The sequence below is a fragment of the Xyrauchen texanus genome, chromosome 29, assembly GCF_025860055.1.
Source record: "Xyrauchen texanus isolate HMW12.3.18 chromosome 29, RBS_HiC_50CHRs, whole genome shotgun sequence".
Lineage (NCBI taxonomy): Eukaryota > Metazoa > Chordata > Actinopteri > Cypriniformes > Catostomidae > Xyrauchen > Xyrauchen texanus.
Genome location: NC_068304.1, coordinates 13,108,965 through 13,134,937, shown reverse-complemented (window position 1 = coordinate 13,134,937; position 25,973 = coordinate 13,108,965). Strand labels below are relative to the sequence as shown.

Sequence of the window (25,973 nt, the reverse complement as noted above, 5' to 3'; positions counted from 1 at the left end):
CTTATTGTAAGTGTTAATTCAACTTTTAACTTATTTGCAGTTCACTTAAATAGTCCAGTGGTGTGACAAATTAATTATTTAAAGTACAAATATTCCACGATATCCCTCAATTAATATGAGGTCATGGAAATCACATGAATAATAATATTACATAAATTAGAAAAATGTTGTTTAAAATAGTTTTAGATGAATAACTGTATAGCATGTCACACCACCGGACACTGCTTGACATTTATTGTCAGCTAATATAGAAATGAGAAAGTGAAAATTGACTGGTAGATAAGTTGTTTGTGAGTGGGAAAGTTATTGCAGGTTATTTTTAACGGAGTGTCTATGTGCACCCTGGTGTAAATAGCATCTGCCACACAGTGCAGCTATTTGCACCAAATAGTCTGGTGGACCACAGAAATATACAATAAACTAACCAAACAAATGTCACTGCAGTGGTGGGGTGTGGGGTGAATGAATTAATGAGTAGTGTTGTCCTAGCGACTAGTACTGTCAATCTGCAAATAGTATCTACCATTATTTGCACCAGGGTTGAGATGCAAATTATATCTGCCACTATTTGCACTGGGGTGTAAATAGCATCTGCCTGTTTTTAATAAACTTTTTTTAAAACTATGTTTGGGTTTGGTTTTTATTTTTATACATTTGTCATTGGTTTCAAAAACGTCATACCATTTTCAAGTAAGGGTTTGATTTATTGAGTTGAATGCATGTCAGTGTACTTATATTATAAATATTTTCAAAAATGTTTTTTAAACACATTTCTTGTTCATTTTACATTAACAAAGTATTTTTTCCAAATATTATCAAATTTCAAACTGTTAATATGATCCAAAAGTTCCTCAAATATAAATTGTATTATATATATATATATATATATATATATATATATATATATATATATATATATATATATTATAAGTATATTCAAGTTAGTCTATGCATGAAGTGCATTCTTAATTTAATATTTATTTTATAATTTTTTTAATATATATGTATATATATATATATATATATATATATATATAAATTAAGTGGTCCGGACAAAGATATCATTGACCCAAATATATTTTATTGTTTGACATTTGCCAGATTTTGATGTGTGATTCCTCACGTGTGTGTGTGTGTGTGTTTCACAGATTGGTGACTGGGTGGCGGAAAAGATATTAATGGCACGTGACATCTCCCACGACGAGACTCAGAAACTCCATAAGAAGTGGCTGAAACATCAAGCCTTCATGGCAGAACTTGCTCAGAACAAAGAGTGGCTGGACAAGATCGAGAAAGTAAGTTGAGCTCTCGAAGTAATGCATGTGATCTCTGCCTTTTCTCATAATACTGTTAATATAAATAATGTTGTTTATGATTGACATATGAGCATTTCTGTGCCAAATGCTCAGTGCCATTCCTGGCTTGGCTTGAAAATTGCAGTTGGGCACCTTGAAATGAAAACTGGACTCAGCTGAAAGTCTTTCTCTGTTGACTCATATTCCATTGTAGTTGACAAATTATGTGAAACAGAGAAGGCAGAGCATTTAACTAAGGCCCAATCTGCTGAGTAAAAATGCTGGTGCTTAGAGAACTCTGATGTCTTATTGAAAGAATGATAACATTTAATATGTCAGTTGCACTATTGTATGGACTTGCCTATGAATGGATTGGATTGTCCTCTGCCGCCAGGGCCCTCAGCCTACATCTTGAATGATATGGGCATCTCAAAAAACAAAGTCCATAAAAATGTCTTCTGTGGTCAGCTGCAGTAACAGCTTTTTTTGTTGCATACTATTCTTCTATATAGTTTGACAAGATTGGATGTGTGTGTCTGTGCGCACGGGTGTATGTGTTTTGTGTGTAAACTGTGTTTTGTGGTCAGTAAGCGTGCGTTAAGAAATTAGGCTGATTTTACAATTTTCTATCTATCGTTATGATTCTGAAATGAATGGACAGGTAACATGGCACTCCCTCCAGGAGACAAAAAAACTTGCTGTTCATGTCACATATTCACTTAAAATATTTTACATTTTATTAGAATTTAAATAGTTCAATAATTGCCGTTATCTAAAATAATCACAGTGAGATCAAATGATCGCTATCAGGTGATGTTATAAGTTTCAATTGTGTAATTATTCATATACTTTGACTGTGATTTTCTACGAATTTGGCCTAATTTTTTGCTTTACCTGATATCTGAATGGTTCACACATTCAGAGTAGTCACAGGTTTTCTCACAGATATCAAATCAAACTCATGTTTGGACAGTTTTTTTTACAGTATGTAATCCCAAAGTTGATTGTTCCTCAAACTAGAAGCATTAATGTGTGAATGAATTGGGTTTTTGCCCTGGCCATGTTCAGTGCCTTGCACCTTACACATGGGAATTTTCTGACATTTCATGGCTGTTCATGTTTGACTAAAACATAGCATTTGTTCGAAACACTAATAAAAACTTTGTATACATGTATGCCATGTGTGTACTGTAAGCTTAAAGACATTTGGATAGGTGGAATAAGTTGACACTACTCTATATGTCAAGAGCGAAGTACTACATTTTTTATACTAAGAGGCCGTCAAGATCATTTTCAAATTCCTCCTTTATCAATGTCAAACATAAAGTCTATTTTTCTTTATTTATTGCTCAATTGTCCATGTAACATATGTATTTGAATACACATAGCAAGCAATACAACATAGACAGACCACTTTATAGACAAAAATGGTAAAATATACAGTATATCGACCTACTAATGGATTTACAACAATGGGGGCAAACATTTTATGTTAAAATATGCACAATTAGATGCATATCTTGAGGATACACTGCACTGTCCAAATGTTTATATATACGGCAGGTTACATGATTATTGTATTTACAATTAAAGTTTATATGTTACAAAGTTTATAATTAAATATTATTTTTAATAATTATAAAATATATATATATATATATATATTTTTTTTTTGTGCTTTTATATATTATACTATATTCATTATAGATTTTTAGGCTAAGTACAATGGTCTAAAATTGAGAAACAGTGCAGTAAATATTATGTTCAAATCGTATTTACAAAAATTATGATATGGTTGTATTTAAAAACCATATCTTCATGGTTGTGACACTCTTTGACATTTTGAAAAATACATTTCTAATTCATGGTCAGTCATGTTAAAACCTCTGAGTTAGAATATTCAGAGAGGTCACTGTGACTAAAACACCATTGGATGTCATTTATTTAATTCAGTTATAACTATTTTGCAGATCAAAGAGATATTGGGATAAAATATTAAATTGTGGGATATATGTAATTATTTGTAACTAACATTATAAGTGGTCCTCCGATGAAAGAAAACACATGTTTTCAGATATGTCATCAGATAAGTTAAAAAGAGTAGATATGAGACCTACATCATCAATCTTTGTGCCAAAAAAGACATTGTAGTGTTTTATTTTCCAACCTCTGCCTGACCATTAGAATTAATAAGGGTTATAATTATTAATAATAATAATATCCTATTAATAATAACCTGTAAGAAACTCCTCCTTTACATTTAAATTGAACAACTGCGCTGAGTGCTGTCCTGCAGATGCAGGCTTGCGAATTGCTGTCTTGTCAAATATAGTTTTAATCTGCCCCATTCTTTAATAATTTCTTTGCAAATCTTGCATTATATTGTGACAGGTTAAAAAAAACAACCGCATTAAAATCAGGCTGAAATTATAAGGGATCTTGTTAAGAGTAAATTTCAGCCTCTCATTTTTAATATTAAAGGGATAGTTCAAACCAAAAATATCTTATTATTTACTCACCCTCATACCATTCCAGATGTGTATGACTTTCTTTCTTCTGCAGAACACAAATTAAGATTTTTAGAAGAACATTTCAGCTCTGTAGCTCCATACAATGCAAGTGAATGGGTGCCAACATTTTGAAGCTCCAAATATCACGTAAATCAGAATAAAAGTAATCCATAAGACTCCAGTGTTTAAATGAATAACTTCAGAAGTTATATGATAGGTGTGGGTGAGAAACAGAACAATATTTAAGTCCTTTTTTGCTAGAAATTCTTCTCCCTGCCCAGTGGGGGGCAATATGTATGAAACATGTGAATCACCAAAAACACAAGAAGGAGAATGTGAAATGTATCTGTTTCTCACCCACACCTATCATATCGCTTCTGAAGATATAGATGTAATCACTGTAGTCTTACAGATTACTTTTATGATGACATATGTTATTTTTGCAGCTTAAAAATTTTGCCACCTAATCACTTGTATTGTATGGACCAAAAGAGCTGAGAAATTCTTCTAAAAATGAGATGAGAGCATTTTCATTTTTGGATGACCTATACCTTTAAGATGCTTCAGAAGCTGTAGGTGCTACATACAGACAGGGACAGCACAAGGTTTCCCACATATTATCATTAGCAGTCTGGTGTTTTGGAATATAGCTGTCCTGCTTTCTACTTATTTCTTATTACCTCACCATGACTGGCAGACCAAGTTTCAGAAGATACAATAGGCAGGCAATAAGTTTTGAGTTCTAAATTTACAATATGTTTTCATTGTATATCAAGCTCTTTTATCCCAAAAGATGAAAGGAAATTTGATTGAATGATATGATTTTTCTTTATTGTTTGGTACCAGATCAATTGTTTTAAGATTTTTGTACCAAAATTATCCTGAAATGACTACTTCCTTGAATGACATTTTGATATTAGCATACAATCTCCAGCCAAAACACTGTAACAAAACAGTTTCCTGGAGGATATTTGTTATGGTTTGCACCACTGTGAATCGTGCATACAGCTAGGCTTGGGGAAACTAATTCCCAGTGCAATATTGTTCCACCATTATCTCATTGGTTCATTTGCATACTCCCTTAGAATGTGATGTGCTGGTATTTTGCATATTAATTACCAAGATTTCAATAATTATTCAGATCTTAGTTTGTTGCCACCTTCATAGAACAACATATTCATTTAGAGAGTATGGCAAAATCACTTTCATTAAACTTCAAGAGACCTGCACTGTGACTCAGACACATTTAGACAGATCTTATCTGTCTTATTCCTCATCTGCCACCCGCCTCTCTCTCACCCACTCTTCTCCCAAGTGTGCACTCTTTAGTTTATTGCTGTCGCCACAGTACATTGACATAAATGTCAATGATGTGACTATGAGTGTGCAATGCATGTTGAGAGAGTTCAGGCTAGATACCTGAGAGCTTGACATCAGGATAGAGATATTACATAAAGCTCCTCCCAGCGCAATGTTTAGCTTAGTTCTGCCATGTAAAGCAGTTCTACAGCAGACCGCCCCACTACAAAACCAGCTTGATTGTGCATGCTGCTTTCAAATACTCTAAAAAAAAACATCCAAAACTGGTGGATCTGTGGAAGTTTCACTTCCTGCAAAAGATACCAAACATATTCTAGACTTCTGTCCTCTGTGCTCTTATTGGTTTATAATGGAAACCTGTTAAGAATCTGAATTTATATTTTGTCATTTAATTTTACTCCATGGCCTATTTTTTAAGGCCCCATTCTATTTGATGCAGAATATATTTAATTAAATTTTATTTAAGATTATTCTTAGGTTTATTATATAATTTTAGGGTTTTCTTAGATGTTTCTTAATTTAATTTGTTATGATCTATTTGCTGTATGTTTTTCTTCATTCCAAACAGATAAAATGGTGCGATTATCATGGCAAATAAAGGGGAAGTTAAAAATATACATTCTTTCATCATTTAATCACACTTATGCCATCCCAGATGTGTATGACTTTCTTTCTTCTGCTGAACACAAGTTAAGATTTTTAGAAGAATATTTCAGCTCTTTAGGTCCATACAATGCAAGTGAATGGGATTTTGAAATGCACATATAGGCATCATAAAAGTAATCCAGAAGATTCCAGTGGTAAAATCTATATCTTTACTAGTGATATGATATGTCCTATTTTTACTATAAATATCCTCCCTGCCCAGTAGGTGATGATATGCACGAAGAACGTGAACCGCATGGACCTACAGAGCTGAAATATTCTTCTAAAAATCATAAATTGCGTTCAGTAGAAGAAAGTCATACACATCTGGGATGGCATGAGGGTGAGTAAATAAGATAATTTTCATTTTTGGGTGAACGATTCTTTAAATATTCTCATCTAATTGCAACACCACACAGTTACCTGAAACTCATTTATTTTTAGACTAACTGTGCTCCTATTTCTCTAGAATGGAAAACTGTCAATAACATGACCGGGTCATAGTTTACCAAAATCAAAAGAAAGTAAATTCTAATTTATATTTTATATTTATACTTTGGGGTCACATTCTATTTGATGCATTTTATTCCCCCTATTATATATGATGAAAATATGTTATTTAATGTGTAATAAAAAATAAAAAAAAGACCTACAGCATTAACCTAATTAGAAACTATTGAGAATCACAACTGAGAATAAAATAAAAACAAATAAAAAAAGGTTTGAACACATAGCAGTAAGGACAATTTGGGGGGAAATGTGCTTAATTGTCATGAAAATAATGTCACAATGCAAAAACTCAATGGCACTAAAACCAGCCCCATTATATTATTATTTATTTTGGGGTGAAATTTGGCCTGGACATGTTTTTCTAAGATTCACCCATATAAAGATGACCTTTCTCAGCCTCTGCATTCTGTTCTCACCTTTAGACACAGAACACAGATGTCTATGAACCAATTTATAAAAAAAGAAGGTCTATACAGAAAAATGTCAGCTGATGCAACCTGTAGAGATCCTTTATAGATCAAGATCACCTATTTCTCAGCTTTCTGTGTCTGTACAGCAGCTGTGGCAATGTGACATGCCCAAATAGGACGGACTCCCTTCTGATTAAACATGTGCCATCACCGAGGGAGGCTTATAATGTGGACACTATCGTTACATATATCTACATAGCATTCAAACTAAGCATATATGTGATCACCCCAGACTCTGAAGATGTTGTTTATGTGCTGATAACATTGTGTGGAATTACACTCACTGAGCACTTTATTAGGAACACTATGGGCCTAATAAAATGCACAACGTAGTCTTCTGCTGTTTTAGCCCATTCACCTGAAGGTTTGATGCGTTTTGCATTCTGAGATGTTATTCTGCTCATTACAATTGTACAATTGAGTTGTTATCTGAGTTAACGCAGACTTTCTGCCAGCTCGAACCAGTCTGGCCATTCTCCGTTGACCTCTCTCATCAACAAGGTATTTCCATCCACAAAACTGCCGCTCACTGGATGTTTTTTGGTTTTTGGCACCATTCGGAGTAAACTATAGAGACTGTGTACCTTTGGTACCACAATTTGGTGTTGAAGCATTTGGGATATGAAACATATAGGTCCTAACCCTCTTTCAAAATTACGAGTGTGAAATATTAATTATCCAAGAGCCTTATGGCCTTAACTCTGGGTTAAAAAATAAATAAAAAATGTTACCCAAATAACTGTACATATACAACACTATTTAGCTAAATAAAATTTGAATGGCATATCCCTGATTCCAGCAAAATACTATATGCTTCAGTTACTGTTACTTCAATAAAACTGTTAACTTTGTATTAACCACCTACTACCATCAAATGAAGAAATATAAGAAAATGACAAACATTCTGAAAGCTTCTTACACTCTTTGAGGAAGAGTCCATTTGATTTTATGGATTTACAGTAGTAACAAGCATATTGACAATGGTGTTTTTGCGGAAACTATCGTTAACTTTGTTAATTTTTGTAAAAGTAGATAATAACAGGATTGTTGAGCTGGAATTGTACAGTTCAGTTGTGTAAAGCTACATCCATCTTTGTCTGTTCATAGACTTCAGGTTGCCAAAGAAGTCATTGATTGGCCATCGGCATGTGTGTGTGTGTGCATGTGGGAAGCAGAGAGGGGCGGTCTGATTCCCCTGCTCATGGTCAATGGTCCATCATTTCCATGGTCCTGCTGTATCGCTGTACCATCACCCCAAATCAAATCTGATACTCAGGGTTAGGCGTTCAAACTCTTAACCCTAGATATGAGCAATAGTTACAGAGATGCTTAACTTAGCAAACACCACTAATAAACAGACCTGAATACAGAGTACCTTCATTAAAACTGTGCACTGTTTGTATCGCTACTTTTCAAATCCAAATTTGGAGGCACAGATGAGCATCTAAAAACAAATCTACCTCAGCAGTTTTCTATATCTGTCGGTGTCTGTGATGGAGCATCTGCTCTCTTTGTGAGTTCAGCGCTCTCTGTACTCAGCTGATCTGAGAAGTGACGCAGGTGGAAGGAGGCAGGTGCAGTGTAGTTTTAGGTAGTCTGGAGTCCAGACGTGGCCAACTGTACTCATGTGAAACATAGTCCTCAGCACACAGCTAAATCGAGCTGTGATGATCACTCTGAAGTGATAATGACTAGTTAATCATGGATCTTGTTGTTTGGCAGATGCACTTACAGATACAAGTGGCATAAAAGTACAGCTCCTATCTACTTAAAAGGGGAAAGACCAAAATCTCCAAAAAGATTAAGATAAAATAACACACTTCAAATCAGCAGTAAAATCTGACAACAATTGTATCATAAATTGTGCTTCTTCAGCTCAGATGAAGGGGAAAAAAATTATATTTTTTTATCTGGTCCAGGTAATGCAAATTCACATTCACAAGTTGACTGACAGGTGATGTCTATATCAGATAGATTAGATAGATAGACAGAATATATATATTGCCGGTGACCATAACAGTGCAAGCGGCATCTTGAGGTAGAAATTATGTGCAAAGAAATGTGCAAGGGAATGTGCAAAAACAAAATATGTAGCCTGAGTGGGATATAGTGTTCAGCGGCTGAGTTTAGAGTTCAGTAGGCTGACAGCTGAGGGAAAGAAGTGTTGTAGGTCCAGGAAAGATCATCAGAGATATGGACAACCATGAACTTGAAGCTAGTCACACCCTCCACTTCGTCCCCATCAATGTAGATGGGAGTGTGTGTGTGTGTAGTCTGCCGGTAGTCTACAAACAGCTCCTTGGTCTTCTGGGTGTTGAGTATTAGATTGTTGTTGGCACACCACACTGCCAGGTGCTGTACCTCTTCCCTGTAGGCCGTCTCATCGTCGCCGCTGATCAGGCCTACCACCGTGGTGTCATCTGCATACTTGATTATGGATCATTATGGATTATGGAAAAATTATTGACTCTTTTATATGTAAGGTGGGACTTCCTTTTCCACATCTGCCATATTGGGTGTTCCAATTTCTCCCATTCAATTTAAAACTTGTTTTTAAAAGTCTCTAGTCTAAACAGTGTCTGGCCAAGATGGCACGATTATCAATTGATAGCGATCACCTGAAACTGGTACAAATGGACTTGTTTATCCATTATAATGTATCAGTTTATCAATAATATAGTAGTATAAAACGAATATAAAAGAATGAGCCATTTATCATCTATAAAGCAAAATTGGCTTCACAGATTATGAAACTTTATCTGGTTTTTAAAAAAGATGAAAAATTCCACTGCCCCTCTTTCTATCCTGCTCTCACTGTCCTCTCACTATCTCCATTTTCTCTCTTTGTGCTTTAAGGAGGGCGAGCGGTTAATGCAGGAGAAGCCAGAGATGAGCATGCTGGTCAAGAAGAAACTGGAGGAGATCCGTGAGTGCTGGCAGGATCTGGAGAGCACCACTCAAGCCAAAGCCCGGCAGCTGTTTGAGGCTAACCGAGCTGACCTGCTGGTACAGAGCTATTCCAGTCTGGACCAACGGCTCGAGCAGCTTGAAGGACAGCTGGCACATGTGGATTATGGCCAGGACCTGACCACTGTCAACAAGCAGCTCAAGAAACTACAGGTCTTTACTCTTTCCTGAACATCTACTGCTTTTACAACTGGTATTAACATCCGTCTCGAGTGATCACAATTGAACAGAGCTAAATTCAGGTGTAAACACTGTCCAAAACACACAAACCACATTCAGAGATGGGAATGTATACTTGGTCACTTTGTGTTTTTACTGATTGGATAGCTATGTAGTCATTTAAAGAACAATTGTAAATGCCATTCAAGATGCATTAGAGATGGATAGCATTACAATACTCAAGATTTAGGAATTAGTTTGATACGCATACAAGATGTGACTAAACTCTATGTCAGCATTCAGAGGTTTGTCAGCTGTTGCCTTTTTTACCACAGTCATCAAAGCAATGTTTGCTCCTGTTTTTAGTAGGGATGTGCACGGATTGTCGACACTCGATTTACCATTCAACGTGCTACTATTCGAATGCCAAAATCATGTTGTTATTCACATGTGCAATAGAGGTCTTCAACCTGACCCAAACCCGACGAGTTCTGACAAACCATCAGGATTTCCTGGTAGGTTTGGGTCAGTTTTATGTTGTAGTTAAGGGTTGTTCAAACATTTTTTGCACTGTTTTTCTCTATGCTGTTAACATTCTGGACAGACATCTTTGACTGTTGCGCTAAATCTCACAGTTTTTACTTTCAATGTCAACATCCGCCAACACCTTCTTTGCCCAAAGCATTTCCCCATGCAATGGTAAATGTAACCGCTCCTTACTAGTAGAATTTGATCACTTGACACACATGTTAATATCAGGTGTAAACAGGGCCTTAGATCTTTCTCATAAGTTTAAAACTTTGAAAATGTGTGCCTCAAGATGTTCATACCTTTTTCCTCCAGATTATGCTTTTATTTCTATTGTTCAGATTACTGATTTCCAATGTGCCTTTAATTTGCTCTTTATTTCTTTCTAACGCTTGGGCTGAAGACTTTGTTTTTCTTTTCTGCTGCTGCATTTACTGGTAATATGAGCTTCATCACTGTCCATCGAATGTGTGTAATTGATGCCACGACTCTCAGCTGATCTGAGTTCAGTTTGAGATCTGTCCTCACATCACTCCACCCACATCACCTTCAGGGGTACTGTAGCATCTTCATTTCACTCGCCTTATTTGCCCACATCTCTCTCTCTCTCTCTCTTTCATTCTTTGGAAAAAATCCTTTCTTTTCTTTCAATATTTCTTTCTTACTTTTTCTTTCTTTCTGTCTGACTGTCTTTCTATCTTTCTTTCTTCCTTCTCAGTCATTTGTCTTCCTTAAATCTGTGATGAAATATATCACAGAATACAAATTCTCAATTTTTCCAAAAGATAACTTTACATATGTGCATCATAGGTTGAGGTTAATCTGACCTGACCAAATCCTATGAAGCATCTGTGTGTGTATGGGTGTGTTTGTGTGGTATTTATTGTGTAATATTTCCTCTCCTTTTATACATCAGCATATTTCAAATTGTCTTTAAAGAAACATGCAGTTATCAGAAACATTTTCAGTAATAAAAAAATAGATCTGCTTTAAAATGCTGTTAACTCTCTATGAACCATGTCTTTCCATTTACTGGGTATTCAGATTTATAGAACATCAGAACAGATTTTTTATTACTGTTTTACTTTTTACTTTATACAGGAATGATGTCACACATGAAGTCTCATTTAGAATGATGTTACCTAACTGTGCTTGGAGTTCATTAATTGCATTAATCTTTCAGAATGAAAGAATAATGACATACTGCTACTCATAGGTTTAGACCCCATTACTTTAATTAGCCATTGATATTTGAGTTTGGATTGGTAATTTACTCTGGTTCAGCTCACTGTCTTAATTATATAAACTGATTTTATATAATAATCTAACCCTAATGGGTTACATCATGTGTATGTATTCATTTTAATGTGTACCATTGGCAGTGTGAAAAAACTCATTTACACCTCTGCTATTAGAAAAAAAAGGGTAGTACAACTCTTCCATTTAGAGTAAGTTTAACTGCCTTTTTAAGGACAAGTTTTTGACCAAACTAGTTTTGTTCTATAGTTTGAAAAGCTTATGATGATGTTATAACTCACTTCCACCTGGTGTCCTTTCTTACCTCTTTCCCTCTAACTCTACTGTCATCTTTCCTCCATTATTTATAACTGTACTCCACTGTCCGTACCTGTGTATTTCTCTATCCCACTGTCTCTGACTTTCTTTACTGTTCCTCTACCAATCTCGGTTGTTTGATGGCCCGTGGCTCACTCCACCTCTTTCTCTCTCTTCCTTCCTGTAATCGCAGACGATGGAGTGTCAGATGGAAGAGTGGTATAAAGAGGTGGGAGAGTTGCAGGCCCAGGCGACCTCCATTCCTCAGCAAGGTGAGGTCATAGAAAAGGTGTATGAGAAGCAGGCCAGTGTGGAAACACGAATTGTACAACTGATTGAGCCTCTGAAAGAGAGACGTCGGATCCTGCTGGCCTCTAAAGAAGTGCACCAAGTGGGCCGTGACCTTGAGGATGAAATTGTGAGTTTAATTACCTTATTAAAACCGTAAGCCTTAAATATTTCAACTTGTGCTGCGAAATTTATGTTGACATACAATACCTTACAACAATACCTTGTAACATTTGTGTTTGTCCGTAGTTGTGGATACAAGAGCGTCTTCCAATGGTCAATTCTCAGGAACATGGGACAAGTTTACAAGTTGTACAGCAACTTATGAAGAAGAATCAAGTAAGGCAAAGTCCACAACTCTTTACCCTACTGTAAAGTTCATGCTATGATTGTCCAAGCTGGTATATGATGGTTATTGTTGGCCTGGTGCACAATTTGCTGATTAGAGGTGTCATGTCATGAGGAATCGTATAAGAGGTTATTGTACTATCCAAACATAGTGTAAGTTTCAGAACTCAAAACGTCCTCTCCAGTCTGAAAAAAGCATTTAATGTTTCCACCCTGGACCCCACAAAAACAACTTGTTTTGAAATCGGCTACATTGTGACGTCACAGTGAGCGTTGTTTGAATACCCCCACCTCCACATTATATGTAGTCATCACTGTAAACTGATAGAGAACAGATAAAGTGGTACTACTGTAGTTTGCTTTTAACCAATGGAAAAAAAGATGTCAAGTAAGGTCCCCAGACTTTATTGTGTTCCAGGTAGTGGAAAAACTGCATCTCTGCATAGCCTATTAAAGGACCCCAATATTAGGAATGAGTGGCCTGTTCCTGAATGCTTCAATGTGGCATTATATGTTTTTTCTGCACATTTCTCTAAGGATTTTTTTTAGAACTATTTTTTTTTTAAAATCCCCTTTTTGGAAAGCTCAATTCCCAATGCGCTCTAAGTCCTCGTGGTGGCATAGTGACTCAATCCGCTTGGCAGAGGACGAATCTCAGTTGCCTCTGTGTCTGAGACCGTCAACATGCGCATCTTATCACGTGGCTCGTTGAATGCATTATTGCGGAGACATAGCGTGTGTGAAGGCTTCACTCATCCATGCACAACTCACCACGTGCCCCACCGAGAGCGAACCACATTATAGCGACCACAAGGATGTTAACCCAACATGACTCTACCCTCCCTAGCAACTGGGTCAATTTGGTTGCTTAGGAGACCTGTCTGGAGTCACTCAGCATGCCCTGAGTTTCAAACTCGTGAACTCCAGGGGTGGTAGTCAGCGTCTTTTCCACTTAGCTACACAGGCCCCAGATTTTTTTGAGAGTTTTTTAAAGATAGAGCAGTGACAACTATATCGACACTACAGTATTTCTGGTAAGTAGCATATTTAATAATACTGTTATATTATTACATATACACATAGTTTTTATGCGTAAGGAATTGTATAGTCAGCTGTTTTATATTGCAAAATAAACCATAATCAAGACTGCAACTCATTACACGATTACTTACCAAAGAAATACATAATTGCTCAAAAAATATTGATGTGAGATTAAATTCTTGTATTATGTAAGAAGAAAGCCTAGCACAAAGTGCAGTGAAAGACAATGGAATAGTATATGCTAGTGCCTGTCTCGTCTTAGCCAGGAAGTCACATATTTTGGCCCAAATTAATGCATCGGGACACCCATTATCCTGTATTTAAGCAGCGAAACAGTCTAGAGGAATCCCCTCCCTCGGTTGACACTATTTTCTCTGTTCTTAGCTTTATATAGCATTATTTTATCACCAAATCGGCAAATGCCAACTTTGAGTAGTCTTCTATTGTTATTTCAATCAGACAGTAGCTATTTTGTAAATCGCTTGCAAGTTTTCATTTTTTTTATTCTTGGAAGAAACAGTTCCACAAGTGTTGGCAGGGCAAATAACTTTGTTAGCCAATCATAACAAAATGGCATGTATACTGAAGTTTTAAAGGGGACAGCAATTAAAACCAAGCATTTCAGAAAGAGGGCCAGAAACAGGTGGAAAAAGATCAGTTAATACTATATTATGAAAAAACTTTCCTATAAGTGAACCTCTAGGAAAATAATAAAGTAAAAACTGATTAAAAAAAATTACCCCTTAAAACAAAATCTTGCTGATTAAACAAGCCTGGTATGAATACCAGCACATCTTCATGCCATGCTAGATACCAGAAAGCAAAACAGCAGGGAATTAATTAGAATCAACAAGAATACATTGTGCAAAAGGCTACATGACTTTTCAAGACAACTGATACAACTATTCTTTAATCTTCCATTTCTATCCACTCATGGTCATCTGCTCACAGAATCTGCAGAGAGAGCTTCATGGTCATCGTTCACGTGTGGAGGACGTTCTGGAGCGAGCAGGGGTTATCGCATCCATTCACAGTCCAGAGGCAGACAGCATGAGAGCAGGCATGGAGCAACTCCATCACCTGTGGGAGGCACTGTGGGCAGAGACAGAGCATCGACAGCTCACAATGGATGCCATGTACCAGGCAGAGCAGTACTACTTCGATGTAGGAGAAGTGGAGGCCTGGCTCAGCGAGCAGGAACTGCATATGATGAATGAAGAGACGGGAAAGGTAGGGAAGAGAATAGTAGAGAGCTTATGTGGGGGTGGTAAACACTAGACCACAATGTTTTGTTCATGTTCCTGATGCCCCTAATGAAACAAAGATAAAATATACACATATTTTCTTAATTTTTTTTTATTATATAATATAACAGAAACCAGGAGAAGCTGCTTTGTACTGTACCATCAAAAACGCATATGTTTAGAGTAAATATAATGTTAAATAAAAGTCCATTTAAGTTTTAGCACTTTTATATCATTTATTATTAAATACAATTGTGTAATATCATGCAGTATATATATCGCATATCGGCCATCCTGCCTTCTAGATATCAGCATCAGTCATTTAAAAAAACATATTGGTCAATCTCTATATGTTATATATACATAAAAATTAAATCTCAATAGAACCTCAGCTATAGTGCTCAATTATAGGCTAACATGATTAAAGTAGGTTTAAAGTAGGTTGTCCAAGTAGCTTTTACCTAAATTGATATGATACTATACACTCACCTAAAGGATTATTAGGAACACCTGTTCAATTTCTCATTAATGCAATTATCTAATCAACCAATCACATGGCAGTTGCTTCAATGCATTTAGGGGTGTGGTCCTGGTCAAGACAATCTCCTGAACTCCAAACTGAATGTCAGAATGGGAAAGAAAGTTGATTTAAGCAATTTTGAGCGTGGCATGGTTGTTGGTCCCAGACGGGCCAGTCTGAGTATTTCACAATCTGCTCAGTTACTGGGATTTTCACGCACAACCATTTCTAGGGTTTACAAAGAATGGTGTGAAAAGGGAAAAACATCCAGTATGCGGCAGTCCTGTGGGCTGAAAATGCCTTGTTGATGCTAGAGGTCAGAGGAGAATGGGCCGACTGATTCAAGCTGATAGAAGAGCAACTTTGCCTGAAATAACCACTCGTTACAACCGAGGTATGCAGCAAAGCATTCGGTGAAGCCACAACACGCACAACCTTGAGGCGGATGGGCTACAACAGCAGAAGACCCCACCGGTACCACTCATCTCCACTACAAATAGGAAAAAGAGGCTACAATTTGCAAGAGCTCACCACAATTGGACAGTTGAAGACTGGAAAAATGTTTCCTGGTCTGATGAGTCTCGATTTCTGTTGAGACATTCAGATGGTAGAGTCAGAATTTGGCGTAAACAGAATGAGAACATGGATCCATCATGCCTTGTTACCACTGTGCAGGCTGGTGGTGGTGGTGTAATGGTGTGGGGGATGTTTTCTTGGCACAGTTTAGGCCCCTTAGTGCCAATTGGGCATCGTTTAAATGCCACGGCCTACCTGAGCATTGTTTCTGACCATGTCCATCCCTTTATGGCCACCATGTACCCATCCTATGATGGCTACTTCCAGCAGGATAATGCACCATGTCACAAAGCTCGAATCATTTCAAATTGGTTTCTTGAACATGACAATGAGTTCACTGTACTAAAATGGCCCCCACAGTCACCAGATCTCAACCCAATAGAGCATCTTTGGGATGTGGTGGAACGGGAGCTTCATGCCCTGGATGTGCATCCCACAAATCTCCATCAACTGCAAGATGCTATCCTATCAATATGGGCCAACATTTCTAAAGAATGCTTTCAGCACCTTGTTGAATCAATGCCACGTAGAATTAAGACAGTTCTGAAGGCGAAATGGGGTCAAACACAGTATTAGTATGGTGTTCCTAATAATCCTTTAGGTGAGTGTATATATCTGAGCTTTGTTCTGTCTTTTTTCAGGACGAGGCCAGTACTCTGCAGTTACTGAAGAAACAGCTGGCACTGGAGCAGACCATAGAGGACTATGCTGAGACTATCGGACTGCTTTCTCAGCAGTGCAGACAGCTGCTGGAACTCGGACATCCAGACAGGTAAATATTCAGCAGATCTCACAAGTCACTCTACAGTCAAGGAACTGGCCAAAATGTGTAACACGCTCCTCGCACATTCACATGGTTAACACAGGTTTAAGTCTGTGAAGTCTTCCCATCCCATTTCCCTTCACTTTCACCCCAATAACCTCCTGTCACTCTCTACTGTGCATAAATGGGGCAGACCAAATCACAAAACACTGCATTATAAATGTAAATAGAGCAGACAATTCCTGTATTCTCAAATATTAATTATAATGAAACATTTTGTTTAATTCCAGTGATACACCTTTCAAAAGAGAAAAACAGATTTCAAGCAATGGTTTTATTTTAATTTTTTCTCATTAACAATTTTTATTGATTCCAAAATTAAAATTAACAGACAACACATGAATAACAGACAACTTTTATCAATATATGGCCCCCTTCCCTTCCTTCCCATCACCCAACATACATCCCAGTGGTCAGACATTAAATAACGTCTTGGTTACGGATGTAACCTCCGTTCCCTGATGATTGAATGAGACGTTATGTCGGAGAAGCGACACTAGGGGTCTCTCTTGAGCGCCGAATATGCCCCTGATCTATGAAAAAAGGCCAATGAGAAGTTGGCAGAGAGTATTTGCATACCCCGCCCCAGACATATGGGTATAAAGGCGAGGAAATACTATGAGTTCAGCGGGGCCCCTTTCCAACGGCTCGTGGCTGCGTGCCCGTTGCACACGGCGCCTGGACCCAATTTGGAGGCGTTGGTCGTGACCAGGACACGTCAGGACACCTGCTGCAAGGGGCCTCCTGTCCGCAGAAAGCAGAGGTCTGTCCAGGGTTTTGAAGTTTGGTGGCAGGCGGGGGTGATGATCACACGGTGCATGCCGTGGCGCCATGCTTGTCTCGTGACTCGAGTCTGGGGCCAGTGCTGAAGTGGTCTCATATGTATCAACCCGTAGGATGTCATATGCCCCAGGAGCTTGTAAAGGTTTTAAAGGGACCGCCGTGCCCGGCCTGAAGGCGGCGAGGCATTTTAGCACTGACTGCTAAACTGACTCGTTGGCGAGATGGGCTGGCATTGAGACTGAGTCTAACTCCATGCCGAGAAAAGAGATGCTCTGAACCGGGGCGAGCTTGCTCTTTTCCCTGTTGACCTGAAGCCCCATATGGCTGAGGTGCCTGAGTACCTGGTCTCTGTGAGCGCATATCAAGATGCGAGGGGACAGACAGAGCTATGACGAAGGGGAGGACTTCGTACTTATACGCCTGGCCGTCGAACGTGGGCCGTGGGAAGGGTCAGTGTCGAGGCAGAATTGAGACATGAAAGTACGCGTCCTTCAGGTCTACCGCTGCGAACCAATCTAGATGCCGAATGCAAATGTGTACTTGCGTGAGCATTTTGAACGGGAGTTTGTGCAAAGCCCGTTTCAAGAACTCACAAGTTCAAGATCGGTCGTATGCCGCTGCGCTTCCTTGGGTAAGATGAAGTAAGTGCTGTAGGGACCTTTCTTCATCTCGGTTGGAGGGACAGGCTCTATCGCGTCTTTGATTAAGAGACGATTTCCACATGCAGGGATTTTGCAAACTAAATTGCATAACTGAGTTTGATGGTCCTGGCCAGCCAGCGTGACGGATTGGGAAGTGAAAGACATGCATCCAAACTCCGTGCTAGGGGCACTAAGGGGATGATAACTTTTGACGTACCCGGCGGGGCTTCGAAGTGGGGCGGAGCAGGAAGTACGGCGTCGGGAGGTGAGGACACGTCCTGAGACTCTAGTGCTGAGAAAAGACTCAAAGCACTTACCTTGCTCCGCACACCCGGCAGGGGGCGGGTTAGTGACTGAGGAGGAGGTCCTGTAGCGGCGTCCTCTGGACTCATCAGAACCAGCCAGCCGAGGAATAGTCGTGGGGCTGAGGGCGGAGGGTCCACGTCCAGCGTGCCGGGACTGTTGAGGTGTGGCGGCAGAGTGCCCTGAGAACGGCATTTGCGGGCCAGGTGACCCAGAAAGCGGAAATTTCTCTGTTAGTGAAAAACGTGCAAAAAATACCTTTAACTGAAGGTTCTCTTCCCGACCCTCCACCGGGGGACGGAGTGGTCTGTTTACCAACTCCGGAGCAAACGTCTCGATCTCTGGGTCCTCCGTCTCTGGAATGCTTGGGAGCCTTCCGGGTCCTCGAAGGGGTCCGTGAGACGGGGGGGCATGCACTTCCTGCGGGGTGCTCGACGCTGGGGCTGAGAGCTGGGCCCACTCTTGGTTTAGGCGGAGCAGCATGTTTTTGTTTTTTTAAGCCGCAGGAGGACACCCTCGGCGAGCAGACGGGGCATGGCCCCTGGCGGCAGGTTTGTGGCAGGGCAGGATGTGTGAAATGGCCTCCGTCTGCTTCTTCACCGCTGAGGACTGCTGGCGGAGTCGTCAACTGTCAACGGAGCTGGTTGACAGGGGCGTTCGAGAAGGCGCCCGTATTTTGACCAGTTCCAGTCCATAGATTGCATTTCTGCACCACAGGAGTGGCCATCGCCTGTTCGAGTGCCGGCACTTCTGACCTTTGTGGCCTGGGGGGCGCGATCGGTCATTGAGCGCAGTTCCCGCAGCACATCAAGAACAGGACTACCCAAGTGCAAGTTTGAAGTGCCTTGGCCTGGTATTGGTTGCAGGAGGGGCTGTGGCATGCAGGGCACCATCGAGGGTAGTGAGAGCGGAGGAGCGAGGAAGTAAAAGGTGCCCTTTTACGGCTTACTGAACTCGTCATGCACGTCCAGGAAGAAAGGAACCGGGGGGCGCGGCTGTGAGCGGCGCACATGCCCTCGGAACTAATCAAGTAGCCGTGTGGGCGGTACCCGGGAAAGCATAGCGGACCTCTGTGCAGACTGGGCGCTCAGACACGAAGGTGCCGGCCCAGACGAGTCATCAGCATCAGACGCCGCTGTAACGCTCTCCGATGCGGCGGCGATGTCGTCATCCAATTCCGGGAGCTCAAGGGAAGTGTGAGTGCACTCATCCCGAGCTCGGATGGAAGTAAGCAAGCGTGCCGGGGAGGCGGGTGGTTCAAGGGGATTTACCCGGCGAACGTAGCCCGTCATTATCCCCAAATCGCCTCCATCGCCCGCGGCACCTGCCCCAAACCCGTAGGAAAGAAAATGGCCCTTTTTTGGCCTGGAACATCAGAGCAAAAGTGATCTTCCATTGATGTAAGAGTTTCTTGTATTCCTTGAACTGATCACGGATCACTCTTGTTGAATTCACAAAGTTTGGGAAGAAGTAAATGCTGTGATTCTTCCAAGAAAGCTTTCCTTTGCACCTCACCTAACGTAAAACAAGATCTTTATCAAATTATCTCAGAAATGATCGCGACCTGTCTCCCTCAGCGGATCTCTGAGCTGGGATCCTGTGAGCTGGGATCCTGTGAGCTCGCTCGATTTCCAGCATATGGCCTGTTATGTTGAGCAGACTCTGGAAGAGCTGGTCTAGGAATTTTACCATATTTACCATATTGTGCCTTCCTCATGCTCAGGAATTCCAACAATTTAGATGTTATTTTGCTTTCTACGGTTCTCCAGATCCTCCAGTTTTTGTTCCAAATCTATCTTGGTCGCTAGCGGATTAGTAGCTAATTCCCTCTCCAATGACTCAACGTCTGACAATCTTGTAACCAATTCAGAGAATTTCATTTCCATCACAGTAACCAATCGGCATATTACAACAAGATCCTCTAAGTCAGCAAAAACTTTAGTCAGCATTACAGACATGTTGGACATGTTGAGCATGTAAATATATTTTAATATCTCCAGAGCCCGAGTATTTTGACTTCTTTGCCATGTTGACTTCAAAGAACAGATATGTAGCAGGTTGTGTCAAATCTCATCGGTTTATGACATAAAAATAATTTAAAACTAGCAAAGTGCGCAAAACTCGCCGTTAACACATCCGCTCCTCACATGGCATCCTCAAGCAATGTTTTTAATTCTTATGAGATCTGAGTGTGTGTGTGTGTGTGTGTGTGTGTGTTTGTGTGTGTTTCTCAGTGAGCAGATCAGTAAGCGTCAGTCTCAGATCGACAGGCTGTACGTGTCTCTGAAGTATCTGGTGGAGGAGAGGAAGTCTCGACTAGAGCAGCAGTACTGGCTTTATCAGCTCAACAGGGAGGTGGATGAACTAGAGCAGTGGATAGCAGAGAGAGAGGTCATCGCCAGCTCCACTGAGCTCGGACAGGACTTTGAGCATGTTACGGTCAGTGTTCCGTTAGACTTCATAAACACACATGCTAACCACAAATGTACAAAGACCTCCTAATAGCAAAAGACAAAGCTATTTATGAGCAACTCTGCAATTAGTCCAGGCCACACACATTCCATTCATTTACAGCCCAAAGCAATTTGCACACAAAAATGCCATGAAAATGGCAAGTTCCAATCTGATTGGCTGGGTACAGACAAAGTCCCTTTCAAGGCAAGTCAGTTCACTCAGCAGCCATTATGTAATGCTCCCGGACAGGCAGAGCAGCTATTTAAATGTAAGCAAGTGGCATAAAAGTACAGCTCCTATATACTTGAATGGGGAAAGACCAAAACCTCAAACAAAAACAGTTGGTCAAGATTATAACAAAAAAACATATTTCAAATTAGCAGTCAAATCTGACAACAATGGTATCATAAATTGTGCTTCTTCAGCTCAGATCACAGCTCAGAAAAAGATTTGTTTTAGACTGGTTCAGCTAACATGCATGTGCTTATTCAAGCTGACTGACAGGTGATGTCTGTACTGTATCTAAAAGGTGATTGGCTCTTTTACCTGTTAGGCGGGATATCCTTTTCCTCATCCATTGGCCGTTGGTCATTCCACTTTCTCCCATTCATTTTAATAGAAGTGGTCCGTTTCTGCCAAACTGTCTCTGGTACTGAGCTGCTACAGTTAGGATAGCGCTTCTGAGGAAGAGCTAGTCACTGAATTTGATAACACTTCGTGCCAGAGTTTTGTTTGAGGCACTTAGTCGCAAATAAACAATATATCCTTGAGTTCTGGATCCTAATGTTTCGTAACTATCTCTCCTATCATGCCAACATATTTTATGCTCATCAGATTCTGCAGGAGAAATTTACTGAGTTTGCGACAGAGACGGGCAGCCTGGGGCAAGAGAGGGTCACAGCTGTCAACCAGATGGTTGATGAGCTCATAGACTATGGCCACGTAGAGGCTGCCACCATCGCTGAGTGGAAGGATGGCGTGAACGAGGCCTGGGCTGATCTGCTGGAGCTGATGGAGACACGGGGACAAATGCTCGCTGCCTCACACCAGCTACACAAGTTCTTCTCAGACTGCCGAGAGGTATGAAGAAGGCCTAAATGTGACTTGTAGCTCACAGGTGAAGCAATTCAGAACATCTGCTCAATTAAACTGTCAAAAATGTTCTTGGGTGTGTAATAAGCTGTGCTTGCTAAGGCAAGCATCACTATTACTATTACTTATACTTGGAATTAAATTTAGGCACGTAACTACTCCAGCACCGTTTGTGCTACAGATACAAACGACACCACAAATCATGCGGCTTATTGAGGTGTGGTACCCTAGTAATTAGTCAAAGTAATCAGGTTTACAATTTTCGACCTGGTGGACAATAAAACAGGTGCAAAAAAATTCTAAAGACCTGCATTAAAGCAGTGACCTGAGCCATTTCTAGGAACAAGTACATCATAGAGACTTGTCATTGGGCTCTTTGGACTTGGGCCTGTAACCACCTTGCATGCAACCACCCAGAACACTTAGCAACAACAACAACTTACATTTATATAGCACTTTTCTCAAACTCAAAGCAATTTACATAGTATAGGGGGAATCTCCTCAACCACCACCAGTGTGCAGCATCCACCTGGATGCTGCGACGGCAGCCATAGTGCACCAGAACGCCCACCACACACACACACACGCGCGCTTGGTGGAGAGGAGATGGTAGAGTGATGTAGCCAATTCAGGGATGGAGATTATTAGGAGGCCATGATAGATAGGGGCCAATGGGGGAATTTGGCTAGGACACTGGGGTTAAACCCCTACTCTTTACAAGTGCCCCTAGGGATTTTTAATGACCACAGAGAGTCAAGACCTCGGTTAACATCCCATCCGAAAGACGGTGCTTTTTTTTTTTTTTTTTTTTTCAGTATAGTGTCCCCCTCACTATATTGGGGCATTAGGACCCACACAGACCATAGGGTGAGCACCCCCTGCTGGCCTCCCTATTACCACTTCCAGCAGCAACCTTGGTTTTCCCCAGGAGGTCTCCCATCCAGGTACTGGCCAGGCTCAACCCTGCTTAGCTTTAGTGGGCAACCAGGCAATAGCCGCAGGGTGATATGGCAGCCATGATATAGCAATCGCATAGCATCACGTTAACAACCAATTAGATGACCTTAGCAGTCCTAGTTATAAGTGTTTTACTAATACATTCTAGGACAATACATTTATGTATTTTATTGTGATATTTGCTGAGTTCTGTTTGTCCTTACACTGCAGGTGCATAAGCCTAGCTATGGAGCACAGCTATTGAGATACCCTTGTGTAAATCTCAAAAAGAGCTTAAGTTGAAGAGAGCAGAGTCAAATCTAGAACATAGCAGTAGGTCGGTCAGGCACGGTAGCTGTTCTTTTAATTTAAATTCTAATTTTGAAGTTTGTACAACCAGCAAATATCAATTTATTCCAACAGTCTCACAATAACAGATATCCGAATACGATGAACAAGTCGTTCACGGGATTCATTGGCATAAACAAACAAACAAGATTCATAGCTTCTCTGGGTATGGAGAGCACACTCTGGCCATAAACTTGTTATCACACCAGTATGACCGAAGAAGGAAAACAGCAAAAACAACGTGTAAATGACAAATTGGTGATGCTGTGATAATAGCCATCTGTTTGCTTCTGTTGGGAGATATCCATCAGAGCAACAGATGAAACAAGCACCACTGACAATTCCATCTAAATCTCTACCTCTAATCAGGTATGTAGCTTTTTCAGAGGCTACTCATGCTTCAAAACTAGGCAGCAAACTCAACTCTCCCCGAGCTCCATGGGGGATCCGGTTGCTGCTCAGCTGCATTTTGTTGCCGGCCTAACGCAGTTCACCAGTATCGTTCCAGGCGGGCATCTACAGCAGAGCTCGCCGAGGGGAGAGCTGTCCTTGCTGCTAGAGTCCCCACCTCTGAGCACACTGGAGGATTTGACAGCCGACCAGGAATGTCGATGAACTAACCTGGTGATTCAGACTGTTCTCTCGGAGACCTGCTGCGACAACGACAATATTTTCAACGGTTCCAACAAGTCTATACAACATTCAACTGAGTGACAAAAACTGTAGGAATACATTGTACAAACATATGTATAATAAAAACAAGTTTGGGGTAGTAAACAGATAATCCGATAGAACCGGTGGAAAGTTTTTCAAACAGTATAAATTCTAGAATTATTTGGGATACAAAAGCAAAACCAAATGGTATATTTGGTGGACACCTACATATACAAAGTTTAAAATCAAAAAGTGATCAGATAAATCATATACTATTAGAGTATAATTTAGATTTCATCTGTTTATCAGAAACTTGCCTTCATGATAACTCTCCATCCACTGCTCTAAAAGATCTGGGTTATGATATTTACAGGAGGGATCGAACTGAAACGAAAGGAGGTGGAGTTATGATTTATGTGAGAGATACTATCTGTTGTAATGAAATTCAATGGAAAAATCCTAATGATCTAGAATGTATAGGCTTTTATCGCTTCAGATGTCCTTCACACTTATAGTCATTTATCGACCACCTTCTTCAAACATTAGCCTCAATGATGAACTCAAGAAGTTTGTAAACCTTATCAAATCATAGCTCTCCTCTTGCTCCCAATTTGTCAGAATTGATCATTATAAATCTAACCCACTATGTGTGTCAACTGGTGTCCCACAGGGTTCTATACTGGGCCCAATCATTTTCAGCATGAACAATAATGACTTGCCTTCTGTGTGCGAACAATGTAACACCTTAATGTATGCTGCTGATACAGTTATTTTTACTCACAGTATAACTGCAGAAGAGGTTGCAAACAAGTTAACAGATGTTATGGTAAAGGGTACATCCTGGCTTAACCAATGTTGTCTCCAATTGAATGTGTCAAAAACAGTTTGTATGTTCTTCTCCAAATGATACAGCACTGATGTAGAGCAAGATATTCTTATCTCAGGAGAGAGAGACTACAAGTGGTTTCAAAATACAAATATCTCGGAGTACATTTAGATTCCAACCTTAGCTTCAAAACCCACATAAAAAGGGTCAGTAATATTGTAAAACTTAGTTTGGCAAATTTCAGGTATATTTCAGGTATATTAGAAATATATAGGCAGCAAATATATATTTTCACTCGATAATTCTTTCCCACATCGCCTATTGTCCAATAAGTTAGTCTAATGCACATTCTATAGTCTTAAAACCAGTAGAATCATTGTACAAACAAGCACTTAAAATTCTAGATAAGAAACCTTTTAGTTCCCTGTCCGTCACTCACTCAACGTTGTGTCGATGTAGTGACACTAGGGGTTCGATCTTGAGAGCCACAATCACCTTTGCTTAAAATATAAAAGGCCAATGAGAACTGGTGAGTGGAATTTGCATGCAATTCTCCGCCCGGACATGGGTGAGATTGACATTTATTCTTCGGAGCCGAATGCCGCATATCTGCAGTCACCCTCACACGGTCGAGTGTTGTGCTTCCCCTGGGTGCTTCGGCAGAGTTTGCAGGTGCTAAAAGATTATATACATAAGGGTATATTTCCTTCTAAAAGAGCTTGTGCAAATGCCTGGCATTTTTTTAAAGATTACCTTCCATGTTTGCGCTACTGAATGTGGCCGTTAACTCTCCCCTCCACCCCAAGTCTCGAGTGCTTGGGACGCCAGCACGCTGAGGCAGCTTTTGTGTAAGGGTCATGTTCTCATTGCGAGAATATGCCCATGAGAACGTTGCGGTCACGGCTCACTTCCTTCTTCATGAAGCAAGAAGCCACCGTGGCTGATCCCAAACCTGGTCCATCCTGGGCTGAAGCTCAGCCGGTCGGGTCAGCAAGCACCACGGGCGATCTGGATGTGGACATGGGAAGGTTTCTGCCAGCTCAGCCCCCGCGGACCTCCCATCCCCACACTCGTTCTATCTCGTTCTATCTGAAAGAGCTGTCGAGCAATGCAGGGGGCCAGCTTCAGAGCATGTTTA

General features: G+C 40.3%; 1 protein-coding gene across 3 annotated transcripts in view; it reads left to right on the top strand.

Annotated features, from left to right (window-relative positions):
* Nucleotides 1-25,973, top strand: part of LOC127622886 (spectrin beta chain, non-erythrocytic 4-like) — a 119,587-nt gene that overhangs the window by 64,039 nt on the left and 29,575 nt on the right. For all 3 annotated transcript variants that reach the window (XM_052097019.1, XM_052097018.1, XM_052097017.1), the window contains exons 18-25: nucleotides 1,149-1,295; nucleotides 9,607-9,870; nucleotides 12,152-12,376; nucleotides 12,496-12,585; nucleotides 14,587-14,865; nucleotides 16,617-16,747; nucleotides 20,760-20,964; nucleotides 21,814-22,059. In XM_052097019.1, coding sequence (XP_051952979.1) covers nucleotides 1,149-1,295; nucleotides 9,607-9,870; nucleotides 12,152-12,376; nucleotides 12,496-12,585; nucleotides 14,587-14,865; nucleotides 16,617-16,747; nucleotides 20,760-20,964; nucleotides 21,814-22,059 — 1,587 coding nt within the window. The remainder of the gene's footprint in view (nucleotides 1-1,148; nucleotides 1,296-9,606; nucleotides 9,871-12,151; nucleotides 12,377-12,495; nucleotides 12,586-14,586; nucleotides 14,866-16,616; nucleotides 16,748-20,759; nucleotides 20,965-21,813; nucleotides 22,060-25,973) is intronic.